The following is an 11,611-nucleotide window of genomic DNA, read 5'->3' as shown; positions in this document are numbered from 1 at the left end:
TCATGTGATGAAATCTCCAGGAATACATCCAACCAAAATTGGCAACCCTAGAATAAGGGGAACTAAGAGGGTAACCTGTGGAAAGCAAGGCACCCCAACCTTTATGGGGTGCAGAAGTACAGATAAGGAAAAGGGGGTTGGAATTCTTGTACATATGCATAAGATGGTGGGTTTGGTTATAACCCAGGATAAAAGGATTTCCTGCCCTGGTATGGATAAGGTGGGAAGGCCCCATCAGGAGACTCCCCCCCGCCCCCTCCCCAAAGGATGGCTACCTGTTGAGAGAGCCGTGAAGCTCTCTGATATCGCTGGGTATGTGAATATGAACACGCTGCTGGATATTGCACGGGTTCGCTTGGTGTTGTTTGTGATTGTGACATTGATTGTCTGTGGAGTGGAACGTGTAGTAAAGACACAATAGCTCACTTGTAGCTGTGTTTGTGGTTGCTGTGTTCGTTCTTCATCTGCTCCTAGAACCTTCAGGGTAAGTCTCACCCCGCTGATTGTAAAACTGGAGCAGCCTGGGGACAGACTTGCTCTCTAGGGACAGTGCGCTTTAACACAGAACTATTAAGATGCCTACTCAAACTGAAATAGGGCAACAGCCTCAAGCCATTGTTCCTTACTTTGCCCTCTCCAGAGGCTTGGAATAATCCCCCTCCTTTATTTAGATTGGATGATGGTGGGTATTTGTCAAGAAAGACCCCACACCAGCCCAGCAGCCCCGCTCCCCCAAAACCTCCATGCCAGCCCGGGAGACTGTGACCCAGCGATCTCTTGGTGCCACCTGGCAGAGGGCACGGAGTGCCTAAGGGTTAGAGGGATCCCCTGGGTCTGGGATCTGCGTACTAGTTCACTCATGAATGTCATGTCTACTGAAAGCTTGTGTCACACTGATCATCACCATCATTGCAAGACGTATACAGGAAAACTATATGAGGAGTTATGTGTATAGTGTAAAAACGGTGCTCGGTAGGACTGTGTATTAAGGCAGGTCACCAAAGGGTGATGCACATGCTTCTCCCAGGCAGGGGGCAGAGACGCTTCTCTCTTTGGCTGGCCACGGGCAAACGGAATATTGTATAGTTCTCAACAGATGTCCATCTACAGTCGGAGCCAAATGCGAATCAGTCAATTGCTGGAGCTGCAGGAAAATATTAAACCAGCAGGGGGTAGCCTGTTTAGGAGTTAATATGATGAACGTTTGAAACTATATCTGGGGAACAGAGGAATCCCCAAGGATTCCTTGAGGAAGTGACCTGACAGTGGGAATTGGTGCCTCACAAAGATGGGTTCTCCTGGGCAGCATCACAGAGACCTGCTCCTCCCGCAATCCCTCCTGCCATCCCAGAAGACTCTCTCTCTTCCCCCCAACCCCTCACACCAGCCTGGGACACCAACTCCCCCAAACATCCCCCCGACCTGGGAGACGCTCTCCTCCCCCAGCCCCTCAAATCTGCCCCTGCACCCACTCCCCTCCCTGAATTCCTCACCCCAGCCTGGGGGACCTGCGCCCCTCCCTCAGCCCCTCAAACCAGCCCAGGCACATGCTCCCCCCTCTCAATCTCTCACACCAACCCAGGGCACCCGCTCTCCTCCCCAGGCCTCCTGCCAGACTGGGAGAGCTGCTCCATTCCCTCCATATCAGCCTGGGGGAATTTTTACCACGGGAAAGTGACCTATCCCTGAGTGAAGTGAAAATGCTGTAACCAGTCCCTGGGTGCAGGGGGAGGTTCAGGGAATCAGATAGAGGGGGATGCATAACAGTCAGAGCAGTCTCTGCCCTAGCCAGAATGAGGTGTTGCTGGGAATGAGACACAGGCAAACCCATTGGGTTTACCAGTCTCTGGCCCAGCCTCCTCATTAGTGCCTTTCTGGGGTTGGGTTCGCCGGGATGTTCTTTCCCTGTGCAGAACATCCCACTCTCTTAGTACCGAAGAGGATTTGTGGCTGTGATACTGGGGGAGCGATCATCCCCCCCGGGAGAGCTGGGCAAATAACTGGTTTCTTTAGTCATCTACCAATTCCGAAAAATCAGATCACATATTAGTTTTGGGTCAAGTTGATAACTAAATTCCCAAAATTTTCCACAAATCAAAGAGTTCACTTGGTATCGAACTAAGCATTTTGTCTGACCCAAAATGGAACATTTAACTTTGGTTTTGAGCTTTTTTTTTTTTTAACATTTAAAAAAAATAATAAAATGGAAGGAAACGTCTCATGGAAACAGAATGTTTTGAATCAAAAGAAATGCTTTGGTCAGAAAATGTTGAAATGAAACGTTTGGAGTTTTGGGGGATTTTGGGGGAATTCAGGAAGAGTTTGCGAAATATCTTGGTTGAGCCAAATCTATAGTTTTCAGCAACAACGTGTAAGTGGAGAAATGCCCCCAGCTCTATGTCAGGGCGCTGTGGGGTGGTTTTTAATGTAATGTGAGGAACAAACTCCATGAAAATGACGTGGAGTCTTAGAATACATTGTCTTTATAACACAGACAGTCTCCGTTTGCCCAGGAGCTCAGAGCCAGGAGGACGGAGAGCACCAAAGTACAGTCTGCAGCATCCATGGGAGACCCTTTCCTTTCCTGTCTCAGCTGGCCAAGCCTTCCCTTGGCAGAACAGGGGCAGCTGGTGTTTCCCTTACACGTCCTTGACCACAACTATCATTGATCGGCTTTGGATGTCCTTCTTTCTCACCTCTGCCCAGATATCGGAGAGGTCCTGGATGAACTGCTGGATCTGGGGTAGAGAAGAGAGATGGCAGGGCTGGAGGTTTAGGACTGCTTGGAATGGCTTTTGCAGAGTGAATAGCAGGTGTTTGGCTCCTCTGAAAGGCACATTTCCCATGGCTTTAAATTGGTCTGCAGAGGAGGAGGACTGGACATTTGCATCCCCAGCTCAGAGCAAGTGGGATGGCTCTTTGGGGGCCAGTCTTTGAGGGCAGGGAGCCAGCTAATGGAAGCGTGGAGTGATGGCCCAGATACACAAGGGATTTGTAGCCAGTTCAGTCACCCGCGGTCCCAATTCATCCAGCCTTCTGCCTCCACAAATAGACCCTCCCTCTCCTGCCCTGGCCCCTCTCTGGGGCGAGAGGGGGCAAGGATCAACTCAGACACCATGCTCATTTATTGCTGGTGTACACCCCCCTCTGCTCTGCCAACAGCACCCCAGCTCTGTCCTAAAGAGTCCCCTCCAGGGTGGGGTGAGGTGCCTGATATACTCTGTTTTCTCCAGGCCTCTCCTGCAGCTGGGGCAGGTGCTGCTCTCCTTCCCTGATCTGGGGGTGAGGGTAGGCATCAGCCTGGCTGTACCATGTCCAGCTGCTTGTGGGTGTCCTCCACGGGCACGCTCAAGGTCTCCTTCAGTTGCTTGCTCACACTCTGGAAGAGGTTCAGGGTGGCCATCTTGATGGTGCCCAGCATGAGGGTTTTCTTGGCGGCTGTGTTCTGAATGTGGGCCCAGCGAGACTCCTGCGGAGAGAGGAGAGGACGGCAGAGAGCATGGAAATAAGCTGCTCAGCAGAGAGGGTGGCAAAGCACTGGAGATACCAACTTGATAGCGGCCCATCTGCCACCTGGGCAGTACCCACCCTCCCCCTGGACACTACACAGCATGGATCTGTCCTTTCACTTCCATTCACACCTGGAAAAGCCTCGGCTCGGGATCATGAGCCATAGCTGGTGATCATCATTACGAGAAATCAGCAGAGTAATGGCAAGTTCCCAGAATGCACCTGCACAAGCAGGTCAGAGTTCACAAGAGTTGGTTTGGGGAGCTAAGTCTAGTGAGCATGATGCAGAGGGAAGAGGTATGGACAGTCTGGGAGCACTGGAAAAGGCGGGGGGAAACTTAAAAAACACCCTGCTAAAGGGGCAGCACATTGTAATGCTGCTGGGAAAGAAAAACAATTCACACCACCAGCAGCAGCCAGCGTGCCTTCATCAGGGAATGTTCAAAGAGGTAATGATATAAATACTGTATAACAGTACTAGAAATGGGGAAGGAACCAGAACCAAACAATAAGACAGGATGCGTCGCATTTGGAAGGTTTTCTTCACTTTTCTTGTGATTTTAAATGAAAGCTTGGATTGCAGAGCACAATTCTGCAGCTACTTCTAAAACAGGGGGAATTATGCAGCTATTTACGCAGTCGTGTCATCCCATCATTCACAGGGCCCTGGCTACCAACCATGAACCAGGAGGACCATGACAAATATCTGCAAATCTCTGAAGGGTATAAACAGAAAAGAGGGGTGAATCAAGGGCTATAAGGGGTATAATTTGGAGTCATGGATTACACTTGGACAAAGCAAAGGCTGAACAGCTGCAAAACCATAGCCATGCTGAGGTTTCTGAACCCCTGGGATCTTCATCCCAGGGACTGGTGAAAGCCCCAAGACTTGAGGCCTATATAGCTACATTAGACAAAGCCATGGAGGCCCTCCTGTGGGGAACAATCCAGCCCTGGCCCTGGGGGATAGATTGGATATGACCAAATAGGTCTCTCGTATCCCAGCAGTCTGGTCTAAATGAGAAAAAATGCACCCACGTCATGCCATTGCTTTATTGTCACCCCCAAGCACCCCCTAGCGTAGATGCAGGGTGACCCTGACTCAGCAAGCTATTCACACCTGTGCCTAACATGAAGCGTGGGCAGAGTCCCACTGGTCCCCGGTTCAGTACTCCAATGAATCAGGGCCTTATGCTGGGTTAGGCCTCTCTTAAATCAGTCTAGCTTCGGTCGCCATGCAGAACCAACTCAGGCGAGACTTAAATTGTGGCAAGGGCAGCGGCATTTGGGGTTTTCCCTGGTGTAGATAGACAGATTTTAAATCGACCGAATGGAACTCTCCTGCTATGCACAAGGGCTAACGTCTATGATTCTGTGACCCACCAGTGCTCTGAAACCCAGGGTCTGTCCTCCTGGCCCAGTGCAGTCATAGATTGAACCCTGGGATGACCCACTGGGTCAGGGGTGAGGCACCCACCCAACAAACAGGGTGGCAGTATCCTGCTGCCTTGCCAGCCTCCTGTCCCACCACTGCCCAGCAAGCTGGGAGAGTCCCTCTGCCTGTGTCTGCGGGGAGGAAGAGGGCTTCCTCGGGGCACGTGTATGGGGAGCCCCCTTACCCAGACGATGACATCACTGCGGGCGTGGTCAAAGCGCATCTGCAGGCGCGCCAGCTGGTTGTTGTGCTGCAGGATCTCGTCGTCCTTCTCCTCCGTGTAGTGCGACAGGCGCATCTTCGCCTGCTCGATCATCTCCAGCCCCTCCTGCGCCGACTGCATGAGGTCCTGGTGCATGCCCACCAGCGTCTTGTACCGGCCAATGACTTCCCGTATCTCCTCAAACTGCAGCACAGTGCACTGGGCGTTACTGCCCCGTAGCCCTGCACGGCACACGGGAGCCTGTCACACTGCCACTTGGCGGCACTGATACCCAGCCCAGGCAGGGAAGGACATCCCCTCCCCTCTAACAGGGGAGAATAGCACATCTGCCCCAGAGTATCCTTACCACACCAGCGCTCTCCTGTGTCCCAGCTTCGTCATCACCCCTACCCCAGGAAAATATCACACCTCCCCCTGGCCTGAGCCTCCCACGCATGCATGGGAGGGCCATGCTCATCCCAGCCTCACCCTCTGTTCCCTGGGCCAAATCCCTGGGGTCCCACCTCCACTTTGCTAAAACTTCCAGTCCCTTCCCTAGGTCCCTGCCACACAGCCCTGCTCCTTTCTCTGGCTCCTTTCTAGCACAAGGGAAACCCATCTCACCTCCTCTACACTCTCTACGCCCAGCTGCAGGGAACCCTGGGCCCTGCCTCATCTCTCCCTGAGACTTTTGCCGCTGCCCATGGTCCCATCTCAGCTCCCCATCTCAGCATGTGGGAGCCCCTAGGGTCCAGGCTCACCTCCGACACCTCGACCACCGTCTCCAGGTACTTGTTGAATATGGAATACTGCTGCAGCTTGTTGGAGAGCTGCTGGTGCTCCTGTTTTAGGACCTCCATGTCCAGCTTGGCCTTGGCCAGCTCCTTCACCCTCTGTTTCTTCAGCTCTTTCTCCTTGTTGGCTTTCTTCAGGGCCCTGATTCGCTTCAGGTCATTTTCCTAGCAATCCCCCCCGCCACCACCCCAGAAAGGAAACCCCAGACAAGAGATGTGGGAGGTTAGCGATGTGACCACATCATAAGGAGGTGCCTCCTATCCAGCCCCACGCCCCTCCAACATCAGCAGTACTTGGAAAAGGAGAGAGACTATGGTGGCGTGGAGGAGGGGAGGGGAGAAGAACCCTGAATGAGCCATGATCATGCCAATGGACAGCAATCGAGCTAGACAGTCACCAGCAGCTGGCATGGGGTCCCATAGCTTCCACGGCCATTGGCACCTAGTCCTAAGGAGGACTGCAGAGAACACCCTGCTACCAGCACTAAGGGAAGATGTTGGCTGAGACTTTGGGATGGATGCCACTTAAGCTGGGCATGACAAAGCTGGTGTTGAAGGCTCATGGCAACATAGAGCAACTCACCCCTGGCCAGCCCCTCCTGAGACCTTCTCTGGCAGAGATACAGAGTGAAGAGGCTCTGGGGGAGGGGCCCTGGCAGATAACATCATGGCTACTGCCCTGCAATGTTCATTCCTGTTCTATGCTGAGAAGAGAGTTGAGAGGGAGGGAGTCATGGGTGTGTGCAGGTGTATCATGGAGGAGCCCTCTATACATAATGGGAACAGGCAGCTGTGTTACAGCTCAGGGGTGTGTGCGGGTGTACCACACAGGCGACGTTCACATGGAATGGGAACAGGTGGCTGTGTTACAGCTCAGGGGTGTGTGCGGGTGTACCACACAGGAGACGTTCACATGGAATAGGAACAGGCGGCAGTGTTACAGCTCAGGGGTGTGTGTGGGTGTACCACACAGGCGACGTTCACATGGAATGGGAACAGTAGGCAGTGTTACAGCTCAGGGGTGTGTGCGGGTGTACCACACAGGAGACGTTCACATGGAATGGGAACAGGCGGCAGTGTTACAGCTCAGGGGTGTGTGCGGGTGTACCACACAGGCGATGTTCACATGGAATAGGAACAGGCGGCAGTGTTACAGCTCAGGGGTGTGTGCGGGTGTACCACACAGGAGACGTTCACATGGAATGGGAACAGGCGGCTGTGTTACAGCTCAGGGGTGTGTGCGGGTGTACCACACAGGCGACGTTCACATGGAATGGGAACAGGAGGCAGTGTTACAGCTCAGGGGTGTGTGCGGGTGTACCACACAGGAGACGTTCACATGGAATGGGAACAGGTGGCTGTGTTACAGCTCAGGGGTGTGTGCGGGTGTACCACACAGGAGACGTTCACATGGAATAGGAACAGGCGGCAGTGTTACAGCTCAGGGGTGTGTGCAGGTGTACCACACAGGAGACGTTCACATGGAATGGGAACAGGAGGCAGTGTTACAGCTCAGGGGTGTGTGCGGGTGTACCACACAGGAGACGTTCACATGGAATGGGAACAGGCGGCAGTGTTACAGCTCAGGGGTGTGTGCGGGTGTACCACACAGGCGATGTTCACATGGAATGGGAACAGGCGGCTGTGTTAGAGCTCGGGTGTGTGCGGGTGTACCACACAGGAGACGTTCACATGGAATGGGAACAGGCGGCAGTGTTACAGCTCAGGGGTGTGTGCGTGTACCTCACAGGAGACGTTCACATGGAATGGGAACAGGCGGCTGTGTTACAGCTCAGGGGTGTGTGCGGGTGTACCACACAGGAGACGTTCACATGGAATGGGAACAGGCGGCTGTGTTACAGCTCAGGGGCGTGTTATGTGAGTGCCACTGGACTGGTTGTACCTGTATGAACTGCTCAAATTTCTTTATATAAGCCTTCAGCTGAATCTCCTTGGCCCTGAGCTCCTCCCATCGGTTATTCAGGGCTTCCATCCTCGTCCGGAAAGCCTACAAGGATCATGGAGAAAGGCAAAAGGTGAGCCAGCTGTTCTGACTCAGTGAGCCCCCCTTCCGGTGCCAATAGTCAGTGTTCCTGCACCCTGACCCTCCAAAGCAGGGCCAGAGGCCAGTGGGACAGATTTTGCACTGTGCCTCTCAGGGGGTCCCTCACGCACGCCTCTCTCACCTCCTTCTGAGCCTCCATAGCCCTGTGCACCAGCGTGGCCTCTTTCTTCTTCTCCAGCAGCCGAATGGATGGTGATGGGGATTGCTCCTCCGTCGCTGGGAATTTCCTGCAGCAAAGATACAAAAGCTTTCCCTGTGGGGCTGCCTGTGGCTGCGCCCATGAGCTCAGTGCTGCCTGCCCATCGCAAGGGAGACGGCCTCGTTGTTCGGTCGGCCTGTGCCCTGGGGGCTCTGAGCTACTCGGCTAGGGCTGGGGTGCCATGGCAGAGCACCATGTGTGGATGAAGCCCAGGGCCATGACCATGGAGACTGAATTCTACTTGTGCCCAGGGAGAAAGGCAGGATGGGAGGGAGATCGAGGGATGTGATCATTCCCCTCTATTCGGCATTGGTGAGGCCTCATCTGGAGTACTGTGTCCAGCTTTGGGCCCCACACCACAAGAAGGATGTGGAAAAATTGGAAAGAGTCCAGCAGAGGGCAACAAAAATTATTAGGGGGCTGGAGTACATGACTTATGAGGAGAGACAGAGGGAACTGGGATTGTTTAGTCTGTAGAAGAGAAGAATGAGGGGGGATTTGATAGCTGCTTTCAACTACCTGAAAGGGGGTTCTGAAGACAATGGATCTAGGCTGTTCTCAGTGATAGCAGATGACAGAACAAGGAGTAATAGTCTCAAGTTGCAGTGGAGGAGGTTTAGGTTGGATATTAGGAAAAACTTTTTCACTAGGAGGGGGTAAAGCACTGGAATGGGTTACCTAGGGAGGTGGTGGAATCTCCTTCCTTATTGGTTTTTAAGGTCAGGCTTGACAAAGCCCTGGCTGGGATGATTTAGTTGTGGATTGGTCCTGCTTTGAGCAGGGGGCTGGACTAGATGACCTCCTGAGGTCCCTTCCTACCCTGATATTCTATAATATTCTATGAGGGGAAAGGTGGAGGGAGGGCAAGGGAAGGTGGGAGAGGGAGAGATGGTGGAGAGACAAAAAGGCAGAAGGGATGTGGGAGAAGGACTGGATGTGGGGGAAAGGAGAGAAGGAGGTGGGTGTATGGGACAGAGGAGGGTGGAACAGTGGAAGGCCATAGAAGGCGGGGGATGGATGGGATGGGGAGGGGAGCGTGTTACTCACATCAGCAGCTTCAGGAGCTTCTGCCCATACTGCATGCGGAAATACTCCGACAGGTCCTCTTCCTCCATGGTGGCCATTGTGTCTGCTCCCCCCGGCGAGCCCTGCTCTGGCCCCACCTGTGCAGCCTCTCCCTGGGGCTCAGCTCAGCTGCCCTATGTAGGAGTTAGCGGGCTGGCGTGGGACACACCCACAATCCCTGAGCACCTCCCTCCTGCTCTTCCCAAGGTCCTCTCTTCCCTTCCCTCCTTGTCAGAGCCCCCAGCAGACAGAGGCTTGGTGGCTGGCTCCATGTACCGTTGGAATCCATGGAACCCCAGCAGCCAGGGTTGGACAATGCCAGGTGGTTACTTAGCAACCTTAAAGCTCCTGTCCCTTAAGGGGAAATTTGTTCCTATCTGGCTGGGCTGCAGGGAGCCATCGCCCCAGTCCCCAGCTCCACTGCTGCATCCTCCCCTTCCCTTCCATGTCCCCTTTGGGAAGGGAGGAATTGGATGAGCCTCTCGGGAGGTCCAGGTCAGCAGGGCTGAAAGCCCGGTGCACAGCCTGTGCTCCTCCTGCTGGCCCCCCGTGCACCGTGTCGCTAAGCCGATTGAGTTGGCAATGGCCATGACATGAGAAAGGGGAGGAAGAGGGAAAGCTGTCAAAGGTTTAGCCATAACATACATGGCATCTTTGTAAAGACGGAGCATTATTGCTGCCAGGGTTCGGGGGACGGCAGGGGGTTCCCTCATGCTGCACAGGTGACAATTCTCCAGGGTCACCTCTCTCTGTGCCCTTCACAACCATTGCAGTATTCCCAGCAGGAAAGGCAGCTCCTGCGTGTAGGCAGGTGTGTCCAGGAGGAGGTGAGCATCAGATCATTATAAAATTCAATATATGTATGTGTATGTTAGTCACAGTTACAAGCCATAGCACCTCAGTCTTTTAGTTGTGGAGGTTCCCAGTTCAATCTGTGTTGGCCAACATGGGGGCAATCACACACACACAGTAGATCTAAGATATTTGCTCAGAACAAAACATAGAGAAGCCCTGTGAAGACTCATGCTGTGATAAATAATAACATCCCAATGAGATCCGAGCCATGCAAATGGAGCATTCTACTCCCTGACCGGAGAACTGTAATCCCCAGGTCCTTTTCTGCAGAACTGCTGCTTAGCCAGTCAGTCCCCAGCCTGTGGCAGTGCATGGGATTCTTCCGTCCTAAGTGCAGGACTCTGCACTTGCCCTTGTTGAACCTCCTCAGATTTCTTTTGGCCCAATCCTCTAATTTGTCAATGTCCCTCTATATCCTATCCCTACCCACCAGCATATCTACCCCTCCTCCCAGTTTAGTGTCATCTGCAAACTTGCTGAGGGTACAATCCACGCCATCTTCCGGATCATTAATCTGGGGTATACACTGAGTTTGCCTTGCAAGATGTATTTACAGCAGCTAAGCTGCAGTTAGTTACATTTGTGCCCTTCTCAGTGCAGCTTGAGTGACCTGATCCCTTATATCAACTAGGGAGGTTTCCTGCCCTTCACATGCTGCCCAAAGGAAAGAGGCAGGCTCAGGCTTATTCCTAGTGAATGAACAGAGAACTGGCTTGGATAAACAGTCCTTAGGGCTGGATTTCAGGCTTCAGGCTCTCCGAGGTTTGGTTCTCTCTGATACAGGTTGGAGATGGACGTCTCTCCCTGACAGTCTGTTACACTTTGGCCTTGTCTACACTGAAAACTATTGTACCCCTTCCCAGCCAGTGGCGCAGCAATGCAGTTTAAGTGCCAGTGTTCACATGGCTCAGGCATCTTTACTAGAGCTCGGCAAAAAGTTTTGACCAAAACGTTTGTTCAGAAAAAAAATGCAGATTCAGTGACACAGAAATCTCTTGCAAATTTGTGTCAATTTTGCCAAATTGTTTCAACTGAAAAAAAATCCCCCAACTAAAATTCTGAAAAAAATGACACATTTCATTTTGACATTTTCAAAATGACTTTTTGTTTCAAAATGTCCTTTAATTTTATTTACGTTTTTTTAAACATTAAAAAATGTTCAAGTCAAAACAAAATGATTAATTTGGGGTCGAACCAAACACTTCAATTGACCCAAAATGTTGGTTTTTTACTTTTTGATTTGCCAAAAATGTTGAAACCCAAAATGATTTCTTTCAATTGTTCAGAATTGTCTGTGAACCAAAAAATCCATTCTTTGCCCAGCTCTAGTCTTTGCCACCTGAGAGCTCTTTGTCCCCCTCTAGTGGCTAGAGCTCGGGTAGCAGGTTGTGAACCTGCTATTGCCACTCATCTACCAGGCCAGGCCATTCAGCTGAAACAGCCAGAGGAACTGAGGCCAGTCCTCAGGGCCATCCTTTGGATTTAT

General features: G+C 52.4%; 1 protein-coding gene across 1 annotated transcript; it reads right to left on the bottom strand.

Moving 5' to 3' along the window:
• Window positions 1–2,639: 2,639 nt before the first annotated feature.
• On the bottom strand, window positions 2,640–9,329 carry CCDC42 (coiled-coil domain containing 42; the record flags this gene model as incomplete). The annotated part of the gene is made up of 7 exons (XM_084646708.1): window positions 2,640–2,738; window positions 3,311–3,469; window positions 5,130–5,351; window positions 5,909–6,106; window positions 7,845–7,949; window positions 8,128–8,233; window positions 9,253–9,329. 7 exons carry the CDS (start codon window positions 9,327–9,329, stop codon window positions 2,640–2,642), a joined length of 966 nt encoding a protein of 321 aa, XP_084502834.1.
• Between the last annotated feature and the right edge of the window lie 2,282 nt (window positions 9,330–11,611).

This window comes from Lepidochelys olivacea (assembly GCF_965140295.1).
Source record: "Lepidochelys olivacea isolate rLepOli2 genome assembly, chromosome: 14".
NCBI lineage: Eukaryota > Metazoa > Chordata > Testudines > Cheloniidae > Lepidochelys > Lepidochelys olivacea.
The sequence above is the reverse complement of the archived record's forward strand: the minus strand, read 5'-3'. Positions and strand labels throughout refer to the sequence as shown.